Source organism: Ceratotherium simum, chromosome 8 (genome assembly GCF_057802395.1).
Source record: "Ceratotherium simum simum isolate JZ-2026a chromosome 8, ASM5780239v1, whole genome shotgun sequence".
Lineage (NCBI taxonomy): Eukaryota > Metazoa > Chordata > Mammalia > Perissodactyla > Rhinocerotidae > Ceratotherium > Ceratotherium simum.
In genome coordinates this window covers 85,271,121-85,294,171 of record NC_141907.1, presented here as the reverse complement: position 1 = coordinate 85,294,171, position 23,051 = coordinate 85,271,121, and the positions used below count along the sequence as shown (strand labels likewise).

The 23,051-nt window shown below is 38.5% G+C and overlaps 1 protein-coding gene across 2 annotated transcripts in view; it reads left to right on the top strand.

Annotated features, from left to right (window-relative positions):
- MANBA (mannosidase beta) overlaps positions 1-23,051 on the top strand; it is a 129,452-nt gene that overhangs the window by 76,273 nt on the left and 30,128 nt on the right. For both annotated transcript variants that reach the window (XM_004431004.3, XM_087434651.1), the window contains exons 8-12: positions 1,587-1,738; positions 3,268-3,385; positions 4,675-4,761; positions 8,674-8,841; positions 21,773-21,991. In XM_004431004.3, the coding sequence (XP_004431061.1) occupies positions 1,587-1,738; positions 3,268-3,385; positions 4,675-4,761; positions 8,674-8,841; positions 21,773-21,991 (744 nt within the window). The remainder of the gene's footprint in view (positions 1-1,586; positions 1,739-3,267; positions 3,386-4,674; positions 4,762-8,673; positions 8,842-21,772; positions 21,992-23,051) is intronic.

Below are 23,051 nucleotides of genomic sequence, written 5' to 3'. Positions count from 1 at the left end.
AAGTTAACAAAAGGTACCTAGTCCTTTTGTGTTTCTGTGTAGGTTGCAAGGGAAACTTTGAGATTCAAAATAAGAATTTATTGAACAATAATGAAGTTACAGAGATTATAGCTGGAATAACCAGAGACAGCTAATCAGAGCACAGTAGTAGTATGGCGAATAAACAATCTGTGAAAACACGCCTCTTCATACCCTAAACTCCTACTATAGAACTAGAACACACCAGAATACACAAGCACACATTCCATTATCTGTCAGAGTAATGATGTTATCAGACATCATGTAACTTCTGGAAAATTCCACCATACACTCAAAAGAGAGTGAGAGTGAAAAAGGCAAATAATGTTTTAGCTTTACTATGAAAACAGTTTGGAACTCAAGGACCCCCTGAAAAGTTCCCAGGGATCTCCTGTGGTCCCCTGGCCACACTTAAAGAACCAATGTTCTAGATGTTTGAATCCACCATCAAGGTGTTTTAAAAGTTACCTCTGAAAATCACTGTACATTTTTTACATTTTGCAACTCTAAAGCAGGTGTGATAATTCCATGTTAAGATCCTCCTCATCCAGACCTCGTCCAGTGATTCTCATAGAGTTAACTCTGCTATCTTTTGTCATGTCATATTAATAAGGGCAAGGGTAAGAAAGTGCAGGAATGGTGGGCACTTTGATTACGTGAAATAAGTTGATTAATTAGTTATTTTAATTGGAGAAGAAATGTATAATCTTGGTTCAAGGCTAGGCTTTGTTGGTGTAGAACCACGACCCTCATGCCTTGATCCAGTTTATGGCTGGAAAAAGTGAAGATTTGGATAAGAACATCAATCTTCTCTATCTAGGATCTTGCTGCTGATGCTTAACTATGGGAAAACCTGGCTAGAGTGTCACAGGACGAAGGTCTTAGCTTCCTCTCAGGTCGCAAGGATAACACTGGAGCGTGTCCTCCCATCCGTCATCCCACTGGAACATCACTTCCATCTCCAGTCCTGATACCAGAGCTCTCCTTGATTTCCTGTGATGATGAGTTAGGATTAAATTACCCAGTAAACAAAGTGGATTTTACAGTAATGTGCTATTAAGATTGGAAAGTTGTTAAATTATGAAATACTATATTTCTATGTAGTATAGTGCTACATTTCTTTGATTCTAAGATGCACATTTTGGCACATTTTAACAACACTGAAATGAGAATGTGTTTTTTGCTCAAAGATACATCAGTTTGGTGGCATTTTTTTTCCTAACTTGTGAAATAGTATCAGTTTTTGTTTTAGTTTTGAAATGTTATCTTCAAATATATTTCTTTTGATGTAATTACAAATGCCTATTTCATGAGGAAGACTACAGTATATTTCACTCTGGTGGTTTCTGTATTTTTCTTTTAAAAGAAAAATAATGGAATCTGGCAATAATTTATATAAGTATTTTTTATGAAATGTGCACTTCCACATTAAGTGCTTCATAGCAAATAGGAAATTAACATTAAATTATGCTCATGTAAATTGTTCAGAAGTTTGCTTTCCTATTTTTAAAATCTCTTTTGCTTATGTTTTAAAATTGATATTCAATGTTTAATTCTGTTGATAATAGGTTTATTTTAGGACAGTGGAACTTATAGAAGAGCCTATAAAAGGGTCTCCTGGTCTGAGTTTCTACTTCAAAATTAATGGATTTCCCATATTTCTGAAAGGCTCTAACTGGATACCAGCAGATTCATTCCAGGATCGAGTAACCTCTGACTTGTAAGTTATCATCTTTCTTTTCTTCCTTGTGCTATATTTGTTCCTCTTTTTATTAACACTCCCACAAAGCTTGAGAGTTACCCATTTTTACTTTCTTTAGTTCCTGTGGAAGGAACCGAGAGGTAATATAGAATTCTAGGATTTTGGAAACTTTAGAATGGAAAAGATTTTTAAATCATATATTCCATTCTAATGAGCTATTGATAGTCTTACAGCTAAAGTATTTGAGACTGCTGAAGCTATCCTATTTTTACAAAGCTATTATATGTGTCCTCTGGAGGAACAAGGAAATTACTAATGCATGTTTTGGATAGTTAGTCCCTGAAAAAAAAATTTGGCTTTTTCAGTTTTGGAAAAATGTCTTAAATATTTTTGTGCAGGCTTTTGAAAAAATGGGAACCCGTATTTACCTCTTCATGCTAACATATTTGTATGTTCTTTTACTTTTCCTTAATACAAAAAACTAAAAAAATCCTTAAAATTCTAGATCTACGAAAAAAGTTAAAGTATTTTTCTGAAGATTTGAGAATAGAACTTTACAAGAAAATAATATTTCCTGATTGGGTTTATAAACTGCTATCTTTGTAATAGTGAAAATAAACACATTTAACTTATTTACAAATGTATAAATATGCACTGTAGTATATTATTTGATGTTTAGAATGTTAGATGTGGTTGGTAACTAAAATCTAATTTTGCCAAAAGTTGTAGTAATTTTCTTTTACTGCAAAATGTGTATATTGTTTTGAATTTCATATGAAAATGAAATTGGTCCCCAGACATAGGCAAAGGTAGTTTGCTCTCTCTTTCCTATTCAAATGCTCTTCTTCTCTCCTGGTTGGTTGTGGCGGCGGCTCTCCATCACAGCTGGGCCAGTTAGTAACCCCGCCGTGGCTGCCGTTGTTGCGAGCACAGGGCTCTGCGTCCCTACCGCCCTGCTGTTGGTTTCTGTCCTTTCTGCACACTGTTCTAGAGATGGAGGGTACATGCTGTCAAAGAGGCTGTAAATTTCTAGATTTTCCTGAGGGTAATGTGAATAGAAATTGGAAAAGCAGAAGGGAATTTGCTAGAGAAAGAAGTACTGGACTGGAGGAATTGTAAAAAGGGAGATAAGAGTGAGCGAGATGCTAATATTCAAATTTTGATTTTTTTCTTACAGTTTGAAATGGTTATATAAAATTAGCACATACTTTCCAAGGTATACAACTGTATTTTCCTACAGGAATAACTTTAAGACAAAAAATTTAGTTTTAAGAATAGTATAATAACATTACTGAAAATTTAGAAAGCAAAGAAAAGATGCCACCCATAATTTTTCCAGGTTTGTTTATGTGGTTACAGTTACTGTGTACATAGTTCTGTCTCACTTTCTTCACTTAGCATTATATCCAAACCATCATAATTTTAAAGTGTGTTTTTTCTAACAGATATTTGAAATGTGTTTATCAACCACAATGTATTTTTTAAATCTTTTTTTTAACATTTTCAAATTTTCAGATTAGCATTTGTTTTAAAAATGTCTTCTATAGGTTGCGGCTGCTGTTGCAGTCTGCTGTGGATGCGAACATGAATACTCTCCGGGTGTGGGGAGGAGGAATCTATGAGCGAGATGAGTTCTATGAACTCTGTGATGAACTAGGAATCATGGTGAGTGGCTGACAATATTTTATTTATTGATATGTCACGATAGCCTGAATTTGACTTCCCGTGTTCTGAGTGGGTGATATTGCTCACTCCTTTTCTCAGAGCCAGGAATGATGTTGCATTTTTTGCGAAGACATAATTGGCATCTTGCAAACGCAGAGCCATAGTCGATAGCAAATATCATAATTATTTAATTATTTTTAAATGATAGACATTCTGTATATTAATTTAGTTATATATAAGTATACATCTATCTACATTTTCTTTGTAATTTTCTTTGTGATATGAAGGTTTGCATAAAAAAGAAAATAAAATATCTAAACATTTTAACTGTAAGGAGATCTAACACGACCTAGAGAAAAGCAAAATAATAAAATGAAATAAAGAAAAAGTGTGCTTAATACTGTTATTAAGTACTCCGAACATGTTTTGCATTGGTGAGGGTTAAGCAAAGGAAATATATTCTTTTAGTTCTAGTATTACAGTTCTAAAATACCAAGCGCTCCATAGAAGAGCAGTAATTGTGATACCATTGATCATGCTGACGGGCGTGATGTTGTGACAGTGTTCTGTAATGTTCATCAGTGCTAGCATGTCCTCAGCCCTCGGCAGCTATTTGGTTTCCTCTTTGTGTCAGTCCTGTGAGGAGGTTACTGTTGTTCCCTATCCCTGTCTTGCAGATAAGGAAACTGACACGGGGAGAGGCTCTGTAACTCGCCCAAACTCACCCAGTGGGTGTGTGGTGGAATCAGGCTGACTCAGGCTGACTGATTTGGGGCTGTGCTCTTAGCCACTGTTGTCATAACGGCCTCCCTAAGGATAAGTTTACTGGTTTCATTACTAGAATGCCCATGTCGTAATCCTTTTGGCCATGAAAAGTTAATTTCTTTATAAACAAAGTGTTTCTTAACAGTCTGGTCCATCTCTCAATACCAAATTCCTGGTGAGAATTAGGGGGAATTAGTAGTGAGGTGGGGGGAACTGCTTCTTTTTTAATTCCCCGCGACACACACACACTGTTTCCTTATTTGGAGTCTCTGTTCTTTTCTTTCTTCTGGGCCTACCTAACATTTTCTCTTCTCAGGTTTCCCTGTGGTTCTGGAGCGCCTCGAGGTCTGTGAGTGACTTTCCCAGGGCCTCACGCATAGGAGTGCTCCAGTGATCACACCCATCAGGCTAACTTGGTTCTTCATTTGCCTTCAAGATAATCCCCAAAGTTCAGAAGGGAGAATTTCTTTCTCTGTGATCAAATCCGTGGAAATGCTTGATTGCCTTCTGTTTTGATTTGATAGGTATGGCAGGACTTTATGTTTGCGTGTGCCCTTTATCCGGCTGATCAGGGCTTTGTGGATTCCGTGAGAGCAGAAGTTGCTTACCAGGTAACGTTATTACCCTTCTAAGAAGAAGGAAAACACTTAGGTTTTGGTTTTGCCTTTTGTTAAACCTCTCCTCCTTACTTTTTGTTGTTCTCGTTATTGAATCCCATGAGAAGTCAGTCAGGTAATAGACTCCCTGGTGGTTCCACCCAGCCTGACGGCTCTAACACCACCTGTATGTTGATGAACCCAGCCCTGGTGGTCTAGTGGTTAAGATCTGGTGCTCTCATTGCCGCAGCACGGGGACTTGTCCCCGTCAGGGGACCACACCACCCGTCTGTCGGTTGTCATCCTGTGGCGGCTGCGTGTGGCTGTGATGCTGAAAGCTATGCCACCGGGATTTCAAATACCCGCAGGGTCACCCACGGTGGACAGGTTTCAGGGGAGCTTCCAGACTAAGACAGACTAGGAGGAAGGACCTGGCCACCCACTCCTGAAAAATTGGCCATGAAAACCCTATGAATAGCAGGGAGCATTGTCTGATATAATACCAGAAGGTGAGAGGATGGCACAGAAAGACTGGGCAGGGTCCGCTCTGCTGTCCACAGGGTCACTGGGAGTCAGAACTAACTTAACGGCACTAATAACAATATGCTGATGACCCAGGCTTGTCTGCTGAATTCCTGCTTCTTGTATCCAGCTGGCTTCGGTGCCTCCCCTTGAAGGTTTAATGGGCATGTTAAATGTAATGTGTCCAAACCAAACGTACGTTATATTACCACCCCCAAACTTGCTTTTCCTGCAGTTTTCCCCACCTCAGTAAATGGCAATGCCAGCCTTTGAATTCCTCAGGTCAAAATTTAAAGTAATTCTGACTCCTTGATTTCTTTTGCATTCCACATATACACACTTATGTTTATAGATCTATAAATGCAAAGAAGTGATTATGTCCTAACTCTGTCCACTGGAAGACCTAAAACAATGAACAACCTAATAATATTGAGCATCCTTATATTGAAATAATACTTGCCATTAGAGAAGGGCTTCTTAGGGGCCGGCCCCGTGGCTTAGCGGTTAAGTGCGTGCGCTTCGCTGCCGGTGGCCCGGGTTCGGATCCCGGGTGCGCACCGAGGCACCGCTCCTCCGGCCATGCTGAGGCCGCGTCCCACATACAGCAACTAGAAGGATGTGCAGCTATGACAGACAACTATGTACTGGGGCTTTGGGGGAAAAATAAATAAATAAAATCTTTAAAAGAGAAGGGCTTCTTAGAGAAATGGCTGATTACAGGTCTGGGACAGGAAATATACTAGATAATCCTGGAGTATTTTGACATACAGATAATAAGGAAGCTATCAAAGATTTGTCAAAAGAACTTTGATGAGACTCTGGTCAACCAAAAGTAGGACAATTTGAGATTCAGTAAGGATAAGAATGTCAGTGGATTGAAATCCAAGTATGTTAAAATCCAAGAGTTCATAATTATAGTGTCTGTGGATATATATTTGTGTGAAAAACCTAACGAAATGCAAGGAAGCGATTACTATAACACTCAAGATAGTGGTTACTTTTGGAAGGAGGAAGGAACTGCGATTAGGATGGGGCACGTGAGGGCTTCTTGGGGTGGTTGGTAAAGTTCTCTTCCTTGCTCTGCGTGGTGGTTACGAGGGTGATTGTCTTATTAGTAGTTCACTATGTCGTAATTTGTTTTCTGTATCTGTGTTTAATTTTTTTTTTTAAATAAAGGTTTAAAAAGTGCACATTGAATCATCCCTTGCTCAGAGCCCTCCAGATAAAGTTAAAGATCCTCACTGGGCACTGTCCTGTCTCTGTCTGCCTCTTCACCTCATCAAGCACCATCTCGCCCAGCTGCCCTGGAATGCCTTCCCCATTAGCCTCCCTTGTGGACCACCTCACTCATTCTCTTCTGGCTCCTTTTACCTTGAGCATGACTTTCTCTGGAAAAGCCTTCCTATATCTGGAAGTCCAGAGTAGGTCATTTGTCCTTTGTGACACACATTACACTTTGAATGACTTGTTCAGTGTATTGTCACTGCTGCAAGATTGTAATCTTGCCGAGGTCTTGGGCTTGTCCTCTCTGTATCCTCACAACCAGGCTGTAGATAAATGGATGGATAGATGAATAACTTTTGAAAGTTTTAATTTTCTTATGTACAGATAACTAAAATATATCTATGTGCCTTCAATTCTTTTGTATATTACTAAAGAGAAGGAGAACTTTTTTATGCAGAGTTTGTTAAAATTTTGAAGTAAAGCTTACCATAAAATTCTTTTTTGTTTTTTTTTTAAATTTTATTTATTTATTTTTTTCCCCCAAAAGCCCCAGTAGATAGTTGCATGTCACAGCTGCACATCCTTCCACTTGCTGTACATGGGACACGGCCTCAGCATGGCCGGAGAAGCGGTGCGTCGGTGCGTGCCCGGGATCTGAACCCGGGCCGCCAGCAGTGGAGTGCGTGTACTCAACTGCTAAGCCACAGGGCCGGCCCATAAGATTCTAGGTCAGATTGAAGGGTGTGTGGGGCACAGAGTCCCTGAAGCTTCTTGCCTCTTCAGTATTTGTATTTGTGTTTTCATCAGCACCATAAACATGTCAGTCACAGTTGGTAGCAGCCCTCACTTACCTGGGCATATACACAGGCAAATAAAGGAAATACTGTTTATAAGGCTGGTTTAAAAAAACACAAGACTTTAATTTTTTTTGAGATGTATCTCTTTTTTTTTTTTGATGAGGAAGATTCACCCTGAGCTAACATCTCTTGCCAATCCTCCTCTTTTTTTCCTTGAGGAAGATGAGCCCTGAGCTGACATCTGTGCCAGTCTTCCTCCATTTTGTATGTGGGTTGTTGCCTCAGCATGGCTGACTACTGGTGTAGGTCTGTGCCCGGGATCTGAACCCACATACCCGGGTGGCAGAAGTGGAGTGTGCTGAACTTAATCGCTGTGCCACAGGGCTGGCCCCGAGATGTGTCTCTTTAATACCACCCTTTATGCACCTCTATTCCTGTGTGAGTGACTTAGCCTCTTACATGGAGACTACGTTGAGAACATGAGCTGGGATCCATCACTGTAATCTTCCGTTACAGTGAAAGAGAAGCTGTCAATTCCAGTGAGGTTGTATTGCTAAAACACATTCTGAAAGAATTTCTCTTGACCATTGGCTTACTCGGTTGTTCTCAAAGAGATGTAATTGCTGTCTTCTGCTGGGGCACATCTCCCAGTGTGTCAGAAGAGCTGGATCCTTTGATCTTTATGGAGGGCCAGCCCACAGTGAGCCCAGTTCATGCAGACCTCGATTCTTAAGGCTGGCAGCGTTTTCAGATAGATTCTCTAATTTCTTCTATGTGTAGATATATTCAGTAATTTACTTAACCTTGGTTGATTTCTTGGTACATGATGTTGATAGTTATTTCAGGAGACATTCTCTTGATGCCCTAATTTTTTTTCCTTTAGAATATTCCATGTATTTAACTTCCAGAGTATCTCTGGTTCTCGCTTGCTTTGTAAAACAAAACTCTGGTCATCCTTATGGTTGTGTTTGTTCTGCCTCATTTGTTTGTTCACACAAAACTCCAACTGGCTCTTGAGAAACTCACCCCTGTAGTGTAATGTCTCCTTTGAATTTCTTAGAACCTTTTTGTGGCAAGGCACGTAATGATGAGGTTCATTTATTTTTCTTTTTTAATAAAAAGGATTATATTTTCTTTAGTTTTTATACAGCAGGTAAGAAGAACCCTATCTTATCAGTATTTATAATATCTAGATAAAAAGAATCTCAGAGATTTCTTAAAACGTATTCCCACAGGTAACATTACTAGCCGTTTTCTAATGAGTTTTCTGGCACATAAGAATTTATATGCAGAAATGAATGGCTGTAATTTTGTGAATAATTATAGCTCTGAGTTTTTTTATGTTGAGCATTTGAAAATTATTTTATATTTTCTTAAATTTTAGGTCAGGAGACTGAAATCTCATCCCTCCATCATCATATGGAGTGGAAATAATGAAAATGAAGCAGCGCTGATGATGAATTGGTATGGCATACATTTCAGTGACTTGCATACCTACATCAATGATTATGTGACACTGTATGTGAAAAACATCCGGGAGGTCGTCTTGGCAGTAAGTAATGACTTTTAATGCAGTAGAATTTAAGAACCTGTTTTAAAAATGAATCAGTTTGAATATTGGTGTATTTTTAGGCCTCCTTCTTTAGGGCAGCCTTCAACAATATCATTTAATGCAGAGTAGTCCGTTGCAGTGCTGGAGCATGTGAAAGCCTTCATGGGTTGTGACTTTGAGAGTTAACTTACTTGTGGAGCTCACCACACATACACCAACATTGTGCTTACCATTGCAAGTTGTCACAGACTCTTTGGAGCTCATTCATGGATCCCCAAAGGTTGAGAATCTCTACATTAGATGATTTATTGATATGTCATTTTTTTCTTCTTTAATATATTAATATAGTGAATTCTGTGAATTAATTTTCTTTTTCTTTCTCTCTTTCTTTCTTTCTTTCTCTCTTTCTTTTTCTCTCTCTCTCTCCCTCTCCCTCTTTTCTTTCTTTCCTTTCCTTTCCTTTCCATTAGCCCTGAGCTAACCTCCTTTGCCAGTCCTCCTCTTTTTCCTGAGGAAGATTGGCCCTGAGCTAACATCTGTGCCTGTCTTCCTCTATTTTTATATGTGGGACGCTGCCACAGCATGGCTTGACAAGCAGTGTGTAGGTCCGTGCCCGGGATCTGAACCTGTGAACCCCAGGCCACCAAAATGGAGCACGTGAACTTAACCACTATGCCACCAGGCTGGCCCCTGTGAATTAATTTTCTAATGGTAAACTAGTCCTAGTATAAGCTCTATTTAGTTATAATGCCTTGTTCTTTTATTCTATGCTAGATTTGATTTGCTAATATTTTAGTTAGAATTTAAAAATTCATATTTACAAGTAAAACCGGTGTATGATAAGAATTAGAAACTCACATGCCTAGAGGAGCCAAATCTGTTAAAGAAAATTGAATAGAGTAGAGAAGATGAGGCTCTCAAAGAGAGAAGAGAGGACTGTGGTAATAGGAGAATGGATATTGGGCTTTATAACATTTGTGTTCAGCATCAAACAATGCTATCTAAACATAATCATCAGCAAGACAGATTTGGCTTGTAAAACCCAGCTTGTAGCATTTGGTATGTGTGTGCTCACCTTGTGGAATGAGTTAGGAGGCTTTTTCTTTTTTTTAATGTCTAGGGACAATTTAAATAAAATAGAGATTATCAGTTTTATTGAGACAAATTCACCCATAAAACACTCTGGGCCCCGTGCCTTTCTGGGGGGCATGGATTTTTTCTGCCATATATTTAATTTCTCCTGTGATTATTTCCAATTTGGGTTTCCACCTTCTTCTGAAACTATGGATATTTCTGTTTTCTAGGAACATAGCATTTCATCTAGAATTCAAAAGCTACTGTGTAAGTAGACATGCTTCTTTTAGAGTATGTTCACTGGAAGCAGCTGTGCAGGCTGAGAGACGCCCCCCCACCCCCCAGGATTGTCCATGCAAGGAATGTTTGGGTGTGGAAGTTGCTCCCTTTTGTGTGTGTGTGTGTATGTCCGTTGTGGATATCTGCAGTTACCTCTGGAACCAAATACCCCAGCCAGAAGATTTCTATAGACAGGGAGAAGAGGGGACACAGCTAGCTCAATTTTTCTATAGGTGGTTCATTTATTTTCTTTCTTTCTTTTTTCTTTTGTAAGAGAGCAGTAGAGACTCTTCTTCTTTTTTTTTTTTTTTTTTGACTCCCTTCACCCATTTCACACACACACACACACACACACACACACACACACACCCCATCCCCTGCCTCTGGCAACCACCAATCTGTTCTTTGTATCTATGAGCTTGTTTTTCTTTTTAGATTCCACATATAAGTGAGATCATATGGTATGTGTCTTTCTCTGTCTGACTTATTTTACATAGCATAATACCCTCAAGGTCTATCCATATTGTCACAAATGGCAAGATTTCATTCTTTTTTTTTTATGGCTGAGTAATAGTCTATGTATATATATATATATATATCACATTTTCTTTATCCATTCATTCATCAATGGACACTTAGGTGGTTTCCATATCTTGGCTATTGTAAATAATGCTGCAGTGAACATGAGGGTGCATATTATCTTTTTGAGTTAGTGTTTTCATTTTCTTTGAATAAATACCCAGAAGTGGGATTGCTGGATCATATGGTAGTTCTATTTTTAATTTTTTGAGGAACCTCTGTACTATGTTCCGTAGTAGCTGTACCAATTTACATTCCCAACAGCACACAAGGGTTCCCTTTTCTCCACATCCTTGCCAGCATTTGTCATCTCTTGTCTTTTTGGTAATAGCCAGTCTAAGAGGTGTGAGGTGGTATCTCATTGTGGTTTTGATTTGCATTTCCCTGATGATTAGTGATGTTGAGCACCTTTTCATGTACCTCTTGGCCATCTATATGTCTTCTTTGGAAACATGTCTATTCAGATGCTTTGCCCATTTTTAAATTGGATTGTTTGGTTTTTTTGCTGCTGAGTTCATTTTGTTGATGGTTTTCTTTGCTGTGCAGAAGCTATTTATTTATTTATTTTGTGAGGAAGATCAGCCCTGAGCTAACATCTGCCAATCCTCCTCTTTTTGCTGAAGAAGACTGGCCCTGGGCTAACATCCGTGCCCATCTTCCTCTACTTTATATGGGATGCCGCCACAGCATGGCTTGACAAGCAGTGTGTCAGTGTGTGCCTGGGATCCCAACTGGCAAACCCCAGGCCGCCGCAGCAGAGCATGTGCACTTAACCACTTGCGCCACCAGGCCGGCCCCAACAGAAGCTTTTTAGTTTGATATAGTCCCACTTGTTTATTTTTGCTTTTGTTGCCTTTGCTTTTGGTGTCAAATCCAAAAAATCATTGCCAAGGCTGATACCAAGGAGCTTATCATCTATGTTTTCTTCTAGGAGTTTTATGGTTTCAGGTTTTACATTCAAGTCCTCAATCCATTTTGAGTTAATTTTTGTCTATGGTATAAGATAGTGGTCCAGTTTCATCCTTTTGCATGTGGCTGTCCATTTTCCCCTACGCCATTTATTGAAGAGACTTTCCTTTCCCCATTGCATATTCTTGGCTCCTTTGTCATAAATTAATCGACTGTATATGTGGGGGTTTATTTTGTGCTCTCTATTCTGCTCCATTGATCTGTGTATCTGTTTTTATGCCAATATCATACTGTTTTAATTACTAAAGCTTTGTAATATAGTTTGAAGTCAGGGAGCATGATACCTCCAGCTTTGTTCTTTTTTCTTCAGATTACTTTGGCTCTTCGGGGTCTTTTGTGGTTCCATACAAATTGTAGGATTGTTTGTTCCATTTCTTTGAAAAGTGACATTGGAATTTTGATAGGGATCACATTGAATCTGTAGATTGCATTGGCTGGTATCGAAATTTTAACAATATTAATTCTTCTAATCCATGAGCACAGAATATCTTTCCTTTTATTTGTGTCTTCTTCAATATCTTATAGTTTTCAGTGTACAAGTCTTTTACCTTCTTGGTTAAATTTATTCGTAGGTATTTTAGTTTTTTGATGCAGTTGTAAATGGGATTGTTTTCTTAATTTGTCTTTCTGATTTTTCATTATTAGTGTATAGAAACACAACAGATTTCTGTATATTGATTTTGTACCCTGCAACTTGAATGAATTCATTTGTTAGATCTAACAGTTTTTTGGTGAAGTCTTTAGGGTTTTCCATATATTTTTTCCATACATTAATTTTTTTACATATATTAGTAATTCCACATATTATTTACATAATATTCACATATTATGATATATGACAGAATAATATCATGTTATCTGCAAATAGTGACAGTTTTACTTCTTCCTTTCTAATTTGGATGCCTTTTATTTCTTTTTCTTGCCTAATTGCTTTGGCTAGGTCTTCAGATACTATGTTAAATAAAAGTGATAAGAGTGGGCATCCTTGTCTTGTTCCTAATCTTAGAGGAGAAGCTTTGAGCTTTTCATCTTTGAGTAAATTGTTAGCGGTGGCCTTGTCATATATGGCGTTTATTATGTTGAGGTATGTTCCCTCTGTACCCACCTAGTTGAGAGTTTTTATCATAAATGGAGGTTGAATTTTGTCAAATGTTATTTTTCTGCATCTATCAAGATGATTTTATGATTTTTATCCTTCGTTTTGTTAATGTGATGTAGCGCCTTGATTGATTTGCGGATGTTGAACCATCCTTGCATCCCTGGAATAAATCCCACTTGATCATGGTTTATGATCCTTTTAATGTATTGTTGAATTTTGTTTGCTAATATTTTGTTGAGAATTTTTGCATCTATGCTAATCAGTCCCGTAATTGGCCTGTAATTTTCTTTTCTTGTGTTGTCCTTGTCTGGTTTTGTTATCAGGGTAATGCTGGCCTCGTAAAATGAGTTTGGAAGTGTTCCCTCCTCTTCAACTTTTTTGGGAGAGTTTGAGAAGGATTGGTATTAATTCTTTGAATGTTTGCTAGAATTCACCAGTGAAGCCATTTGGTCCTGGACTTTTGTTTGTTGAGAGGCTTTTGATTACTTACTCAATCTTCTTGCTAATAATTCATTTGTTCAAATTTTCTATTTCTTCATGATTCAGTCTTGCAAGGTTGTATGTTTCTAGGAATTTGTCCATTCTCCTAGATTGTCCAGTTTGTTGGCATATGGCTTTTCATAGTAGTCTCTTATGATTATTTGTATTTCTGTGGTATCAGTTATAACATCTCCTCTTTCATTTCTGATTTTATTTATTTGAGTCCTCTCTCTCTTTTTCTCTTGGTGAGTCTAGCTAAAGGTTTGTCCATTTTTTTTCCTTTTCAAAGAACCACTTCTTGTTTTCATTGATCTTTTCTATTGTCTTTTTAGTCTCTATTTCATTTATTTCTACTCTGATCTTTGTTGTTTCCTTCCTTCTGCTAACTTTAGGCCTTGTTTTTTCTTCGTTTTCTAGTTCCTTGAGGTGTAAAGTTAGGTTATTTATTTGAGATTTTTCTTGTTTGTTGAGATAGGCATTTATCGCCGTGAACTTCCCTCTTAGAACTGCTTTTGCTGCATCCCATATGTTTTGGTATGTTATATTTCCATTTTCATTTGTCTTAAGGTATATTTTATTTCTTTTTTGATTTCTTCTTTGACCCCATTGGTTGTTCAGTAGCATATTGTTTAATCTCCACATATTTGTGAACTTTCTGGTTTTTTTTTTTTTTTTTTGTAATTGATTTCTAGTTTCATACCATTCTGGTCAGAAAGGTATGAAAGGTATATCATTCTGCTTGATATGATTTCAGTCTTCTTAAATTTGTTAAGACTTGTTTTGGGGCCCAACATGATTTTTCATGTAGAGTATTTCATATGCTCTTGAGAAGAATGTGTTTTCTCTTGCTTTTGGATGGAATATTATGTGTATATTTGTTAATTCCATCTGGTCTAATGTGTTGTTTAAGGATGATGTTTCCTTGTTGATTTTCTGTCTGCATGATCTATCCATTGATGTAAGTGGGATATTAAAATCCCCTACTATTGTATGGCTGTCTATTTCTCACTTTAGGTCTGTTAATATTTGCTTTATATATTTAGGTGCTGCTATGGTGGGTACATAAATACTTATAAATGTTATATCCTCTTGTTGGATTGACCACTTTATTGTTAGGTAAAGCCCTTCCTTCTCTCTCTCTCTCTGTTGTTTTTTTTTTTTTGGTGAGGGAGATTGGCCCTGAGCTAACGTCTGTGCCAATCTTCCTCTATTTTGTATGTGGGACACTGCCACAGCATGGCTTGAGGAAAAGTGTGTAGATCTGCACCCGGGATCCGAACCTGTGAGCCATGGGCTCCCGAAGTGGAGTGCGCAAACTCAACTGCTACGCCACCAGGCCAGCCCCCCAGTCTTTGTTTTAAAGTCTGTTTTGTCTGATATAAACATTGCTACACCAGCTCTTTTGGATTCCATTTGCATGGAATATCTTTTTTCATCCCTTACTTTCTGTCTATGATATGCCACTTCTAAAATTATATAATTATAGGGCCGGCCCCCGTGGCTTAGCGGTTAAGTGCGTGTGCTCCAATGCTGGCAGCCAGGGTTCGGATCCGGGGCATGCACCGTCGCACCGCTCCTCTGGCCATACTGAGGCCGTGTACCACATACAGCAACTAGAAGGATGTGCAGCTGCGACATACAACTATCTACTGGGGCTTTGGGGGAAATAAATAAATAAAATTAAGAAATAAATAAATAAATAAATTATATAATTATAAATACTAAAGTAGGATTTGATATATCATATATGAATATGTTGGTATGTGATATAAAGTGCAAAGAGCAAGGAAAGAACTTGTTACCAACTCCACCTTAGGGCCCTTCCTTTTTGGTGGTTCTCTGCATCACTATTTGTTTAATAGGCATATTATACTTGTATTTACTACATGCTAACATATTATATCTTATAAAATTGCTTTGTTTACAGGGAGAGCAAGCAGCGTGTTTTTTTGTTTTTGCAGTAGTGCCTTCAAAATCTTTAACTTTTTTTTTTAATCTTTTTTAAACCAGTTTATTGAATTATAATTAACTTATAGTAAACTGCACATATTCGAAGTGTACAATCTGATTATTTTTGAAAGATGTATACATCCATGGAACCATCACCACCATCAAGATAATAGATATATCTACCCTCCTCCCCAATTTTTTTATTGAGATCATATTGGCTTATAACATTGTGTAAATTTCAGGTGTAAATTATTATATTTTAGTTTCTGTTTAGACTGCATTGTGTTTACCACTGATAGTCTACTTTTTGTCCATCACCATATATATGTGCCCTTTTACCCCTTTTGTCCTCCACCCACCCCTTTCTACTCTGGTAACCACTAATCTGTTCTCCTTATCTGTGTGTTTGTTTATCGTCCACGTATGAATGAAATCATATGGTATTTGTCTTTGTCTGACCTATTTCGCTTAGCATAATACTGTCAAGGTCCATCCATGTTGTTGCAAATGGCACAATTTTGTCTTTTTCATAAAAGTAGTATTCCATTGTGTGTATGTATATATATATATATCACATCTTCTTTATCCATTCATCTGTTGATGGGCACTTGGGTTGCTTCCATGTCTTGGCTATTGTGAATAATGCTGCTGTGAACATAGGGGTGCATAAATCTCTTTGAATTGTTGATTTCATATTGTTCGGATATCCCAGTAGTGGGATAGCTGGATCATATGGTATTTCTATTTTTAATTTTTTGAGAAGTCTTCATACTGTTTTCCATAGTGGCTGCACCACTTTGCATTCCCACCAGCAGTGTATGAGGGTTCCTTTTCTCCACATCCTCTCCAACACTTGTTATTTCTTGTCTTGTTAATTATAGCCATTCTGATGAGTGTCAGGTGATGTCTCATTGTAGTTTTGATTTGCATTTCCCTAATAATTAGTGATGTTGAACATCTTTTCATGTGCCTATTGGCCATCTGTATATCTTTTTAGAAAAATGTCTGTTCATATCCTCTGCCCATTTTTTGATCGGGTTGTTTTTTTGTTGTTGAGATGTATGAGTTCTTTATATATTTTGGAAATTAACTCCTTGTCGAATATGTGATTTGCAAATATTTTCTTCCCATTGGTGGGTTGTCTTTTCATTTTGTTCACGATTTCCTTTGCCTTGCAGAAACTTTTTAGTCTGATGTAGTCCCATTTGTTTATTTTTTCTTTTGTTTCCCTTGCCTGAGTATTGACATGGTATTCAAATAGATACTGCTAAGATTGATGTCAAAGAGTATACTGCCTATATTTTCTTCTAAGGGTTTTATGGTTTCAGGTCTTTCATTCAAGTCTTTAATGCATTTTGAGTAAATTTTTGTGTATGGGGTAAAATAATGGTCTACTTTCATTCTTTTGCATAAAACATTTAACTTTTTAAAAACTTTAGTGTTTAACATGTGATTTAATAATCTAATTGTCTTTATAATTTTTGTCTATAATTGGATGTTTTAAATGTTTTAGTGTATCCTCAAGCAATTTGAAAAGGGATATATTTAAAAGAATACTGTGTGATTTTGGCCCTCAAATATGCCCAGTTTATGGCACTATTCCATTTATGTGATGAAATGTCAGTGAAGATTCGTGAATAACATAGGTTCATATTTTTAGCTTATCTGATATGCTAAGGCATGAGTCATGAAAAATTTTTCTATTCACGAAACGTGATGCCATAAGCTTTAATTAATAGAGAACATTTATTTTATAATCTTTTTACACACAGCATTGGTATTATGTTTTTCATATCTGATGGATTTAAGAAATGGATTTTAATATCTGAGGATTTTCATTTCATAGCTTAGTGGTTAAGAGCTCATGACTCCAAATCCTGGCTGGACCACCTACTCTCTATGTAATCTTGGGCAAGTTACTTAATCTCTGTTTTCCCATCTATAAAACTGAGTCAACAATAGGCACTAACTCTTAAGAGTTGTCATGTGGATTAGTGAGATAATGGATGGAAGGTGTGTTACGCAGACTCGGGCACATAGTGGACTTTTAATCAGTGCTAGTTATCATTATCATTGTTTTTAGTCAACAAGATAGGTCTTCAGAAACCTGCAAACTTTAATCTCTAATTTTAACACTACATTCTTGCACTTGCTAAAAAATTAGCTTCTATGTGCCGCTTCTTCTCCATCTTTGAAATGGAAATATGATGCCTTTCTCACAAGGGATCTATGTATTTTTAAAAATGATTTTGTGAGAAATAATTGATGTTTGCCAATTTCTTTGAAGATGGACAGGATTAAGTGCTATATAATCATTAATGTTGTTAATTCTATCCAAGCATAAGGCATTTAAAGAAAAGGACCATAAATTGATCCATCCACACACTAATCGTAATGATTAGTTTCCTCTTGCACGTCATTCTTTTTTAAAATAGTCATTCTCTTGGTTCATCTTATGGTCTCTTGGTCCAAATAAGCATTTAAGTCATGACCTAGAAAGTGGTCATCTGTGAGATTTGAGACTAAAACTCAGGCCTCAAGAGGAAATGATACAAAAATGGAAAGAATTGTCGTGCTTCATCAGGGTTGGATATTTTCAGGCAGAGACTCAAATTACTAATGAGTCTGGCTCAGCTAACTAAATTCTTCAAGGATTTGGAGAATGGAGGGAAATCAATCTAGCTTGATCGATTAAGACGATTGATCAGCCTTCTCCAGTATTACTTCAAAGCCATTAAAACAGAATGTAGTTTAAAATTTAAGACTATCTATAATCTTACCATGCTTTTTAATGTTTTAAAATTCAACCAACAGGGCTGGCTCAGTGGCGTAATGGTTAAGTTTACATGATCCGCTTTGGCAGCCTTGGGTTTGCAGGTTCATATCCTGGGCGCAGACCTACGCACTGCTTATCAAGCCATGCTGTGGCGGCGTCCCACATATAAAGTGGAGGAAGATGGGCACGGATGTTAGCCCAGGGCCAATCTTCCTCAGCAAAAAGAGGAGGATTGGCAACAGATGTTAGCTCAGGGCTAATCTTCCTCACCATAAAAAAAAAATTCAGCCAGCATCTGCTGAGTACCTCTTAGCAGGAGCAAAGCCTCATTCCCAAGGCTGTGTGGAAACAGTTGTCCTCATGGAGCTTACGTTCTGCTCTCAGGGGAAATGTGGAAAGAATTACCGGTTCTACAGGGCAGACTGAAAGAAGTGCTATGAAAAATGTAGTTCCAAAACGTTGGTAACTGTGTGGAAGAACCATTAATTTTAACTGGAAGGATCTGTGAAGGCTTTCAAGTAAAAGGTGGCATTCAAACCAGGCCTTAAAGCTGTAGTAGAATTTGAGGCAAAGGATTGTTCAGTAGGTATTTTAGGCCATGAAAACAATGTGGGTAAAGGTAAAAAGATGTGTATGTCTAGGAAGCAGCAGGCAGCACCCAGTGCCTGAAGCAAAGGACTGCTGGACTGGGGAGGGAGAATCAAAGATAGAAAAGGCGATTTGGAAACAAATCTTACAAGGACTGTGAATCATGTTATGGAGTTGGGCTTTGTTAAGTAGGCAGTGGGAAGCTAGTGGACATTTTGGGGGAGGGGAGGGACTTTATCTGACCCAAGTTTGGGAAAGTGCCTTTGCTAGCAAAGAATTGGAGAGGTGAGAGATTCTAGGCAAGGAAACCAGTTATAATAACCAAGAATTGCAAGTTATTGAGAATATTATATATACCAGACACTGGTTTGTTAATTATGATTATTATATTAATTAATATGATTATTATAATATACTAACATATTAATGATATAGGTTCTTTATAGAATTTATTTCTTTAAATTTTACAGCTACCCTGGAATGTAAGTAATATAATCTTTGTTTTAGAGATGAGACATTGGAGGGTTAGAAAGATTAATTACTCAAGGTCATACGGGTCATAGGTAGTGGAATCCAATGGAGTGGGGCTGAGAAGAAGAAGATGAAAAAAAATATTTGAATTCATACTGAATGTGGGAGTTAAGAGAGAGAGAAGGAGAAATTGAAGATGACTCCTACTTGTGTAGCGTTAATCAAGGTAGGAGGCACAGTCAGATAAGTTTGAGATTAGTAAATACAGAATTCTGCTTTGAAAGGCTGGATTTCAGATGTTGGTAGGACAAGCCAGGTGGAAATGTGGAGCTGGTTATTGGGAATAGAAGTGTGGAGGTAAAGTAGTCTGGGAGTAATCAGAATGTCGGTGAGAGGGGAAGCCTTGGGAGAGGGTGTAGAACAAGGGGAGGCTGATGAGAGAGCAGTGTCCCTCTGAGAATGGAGAGGGGAGCTGGAAAAGGAGGATGAGAAAGGTTTGGGGAAACCAGAACATGAAAGAGTAGTGGACGAGCAGCCAAGGCTAGAGAGACCTTCAGAAATAATGGGTGGAAACAGGTCACATACTGCACCAGAGAAGGGAGGGTGTGGGGACTTTTGCTTTATTTGGTAAGTAGAAGTCTATGGGTAGTTTTCGAAAAACAGAAACAATTTCAGTGGAGTGGAAAGTTCAAGAGCTGAATGTCAGAGACTGAGAATCTGATGGATGGCCAGGAATCAAGGGAAATTTTTATTACGATGAGGGGAGTCCTTAAGCTGAAGGAAAAGGGCAGTGAGAGAGATTTTTTTAAAAGAGTGGCAGATAATTTATTGGCTATAGTTCCAAAGTGAAATAAAAAGAGACCAGAAGACAGAGAGGCTGGCAAAGGAAAGGAGTAAGGATTTTTTTTTTTCTGTGACAGAAGAGAAACAAGAAAAAAATGGATGGATATATCAAGAAAAAGTGAGACCTAAAGGAGAAAAGCTGAGAAAATTATTTTCTGACAGTCTTGTTTCTTGGGAGGCTTTACTGGCCTTCTGAAGTATGTTGTATATTCCAGAGAGCCTTGTGCTTCTCCTTCAAACATTGATCACACTTACAGTGACCTGTTCAGCATCTGGTTTCACCCCAGATCTCAGTCTGCTCTTTAATTTTATTTATTTATTTTTCCCCCCAAAGCCCCAGTAGATAGTTGTATATCATAGCTGCACATCCTTCTAGTTGCTGTATGTGGGACGTGGCCTCAGCATGGCCGGAGAAGCGGCGCATTGGTGCGCGCCCGGGATCCGAACCCGGGCCGCCAGCAGCGGAGCACGCGCACTTAACCGCTAAGCCGCGGGGCCGGCCCTCAGTCTGCTCTTTAAAGAGCCGGTCAGCACGTCCGTATTGTTCTGCTGAACCTCCAGTACATGGAAAGAGCTGCATGCCTGGCACATAGGAAACGCTCAGAAGAGATTTGATGTGTTAATACCTGATGACGTCATAGATTTTCTCTCTCTCTCTGCAGTGCTGAAAAACACCTGACACACAAAAAACACTTGGCAAATACTTGCTAAACGATGATTTTTCTCAGTGAAATAGGCAGTGAGTTCATTTATTGAGATGATGATAACTAAAACATTTTGAGTAGGCACTACATTAAATACTTAGATGCTAGCTGCAGTAACAAACCACCGTTTCAGTGATTTCCATAATACAAGTTTCTTTCTCACTCACTAACACTGTAAAATGGCTGCTCCTGATGGACAGGCAGCTCTCCTCCTCTCAGAGACCTGGGCTTCTTTCATCATCCAGCTCCACCATCTCCTAGGCCCTCGCCTGCAAGTGGGGGAAGAGGATGAGAATGAGGCACGTGGCCCCACAGAGATGCAGCGACGTTAGGAAGCCACTTGCTAGGGACAGCTCTGTGTTGTGGAAATGGAAACATGAATTTTGGTGGACTCTTAGTCTTCTCTTCCACACAAGTTATTTACCATTTACACTAGCCCTATGAAGGAGGTACTGTTACGATCCCTACTTTTTAGATAAGACTACTGAGGCTTAGACCTGTCCAAAACCAGTAATTTCTGATTTGGGATTTAAACTCTGGTCCATCTGACTCAGTAGCCTCTATTCTTAACCACTAGACCTGTGTTTCTCAAGTGGAGGTGATTTTGTCCCCAAGGGACAAGGGCACATTTGGCAATGTCTGTAGACACTTTTTTTGGGGGGGAGTCACACTGACATCTAGTGGGTAGAGGCCAGGGATGCTGCTAAACATCCTAAAATGCATAGGACCCCCCCCCCCCCCCCCGCACACACACACACACAGCCAACCTATACACACAAAGCAAAAAATTTTCAGGTCCCAAATGTCAATAGTTCCAAGGTTGAGAAATTCTGCACTAGACTGTGCACTACCCATGATGGTAAAGACATGATGGAAGAAAATGAGGAACAGCTGCTGTCAGGAATAAGCTAAGTGTTAATTATGAAAGGCTATAAACAATTGGTGAATAGTAGGAAGGCACTGGTGGTGGCTGAGTGCGGAAGAAGGTAAATGCTTCTGTTATTTTTCTGTCAGCTACTTGGCATTTCTGAGACTTCATAGTATTTTTAAAGAAGTAAGTGATCTGTACTTTACTGGGTGAAAATATTTTCCTTTAAACCATTTTATCTCTGAACTCAGGGAGATAAGACTCGTCCTTTTGTCACATCCAGTCCTACAAATGGGGCCGAATCCGTTGCAGAAGGCTGGGTCTCTCACAACCCATATGACAAGCATTTTGGTGACATACATTTTTACGACTATGTCAGTGATTGCTGGAATTGGAAAATTTTCCCAAAAGCTCGATTTGCCTCTGAATATGGATATCAGTCCTGGCCTTCCTTCAGTACATTAGAAAAGGTAAGCCATCTTTGATTTCCCAATGATTCAGAATGGTAGGCTCTGGGCGTTTTGTCACTTCCTAAACAGTGGTTCAGAAAGCCAAATGAAATCTACTTATTTAAATGAAAGTTTACAAAGAAGGTGATAGAAGAGAACTTTTTTTTCTTTAACCTTTGGGGAGCTAACCTTGTAGTCATCCTTTTGGGGATTATAACTTTTTTATATTGATTCTTTTTTCTTTTTTTGTGAGGAAGATCAGCCTTGAGCTAACATCCATACCAATCCTCCTCTTTTTGCTGAGGAAGACTGGCCCTGGGCTAACATCCGTGCCCATCTTCCTCCACTTTATATAGGACGCCGCCACAGCATGGCCTGCCAAGCGGTGCGTCAGTGCGCGCCCGGGATCCAAACCCCAGCCACCAGCAATGGAGCGCGTGCACTTAACCGCTATGCCACAGGGCCGGCCCCATATATTGCTTCTAATTATGTTCCTTCAGGAGCATTTAAAAATTAAATGGGAGCCAGTGGTTGCTTAAGCCTGACTTCTTGTCACACGTGAAAATAACTTGCACCTGCTACTTTCTGTGTATCTTACAACTGCTTTATCATTTACAGATATTCAGAACTGGATAGTTTGCTATAGTAAGAGAAATGGATGTGATAAGTAAACCTTTGTCTAATGTTATCATCTCATATCATTTCTTTTGTTTTTTCTCCTCCTGCCCCTCCCTTTCCTTCTCCTCTTCCTCTTCCTTCTTCATGTTGGTGTATTTGATTTTCAGTATGGCGTTTCACTTTCTTTGTTCCTAAGGATTCAGTTTCATAGATGGATTCAGTTTCAGAGTTTTATGTGTGCTTTTTATAACAGCTTTATTGAGATACACTTCACTGACCATATATATTGCATCCATTTAGTGTGTACAGTCAGTGTATTCACAGATTCGTGTAGCCATCACCATGATCTAAGAACATTTTCATCACCCCAAGGAAACTCTGTACCCATTAGCAGTCACTCCCCACTCTGTCTATCCCTCCCACCCCAGCTCTAGGCACTACTAATCTGCTTTGTGTGTTGATG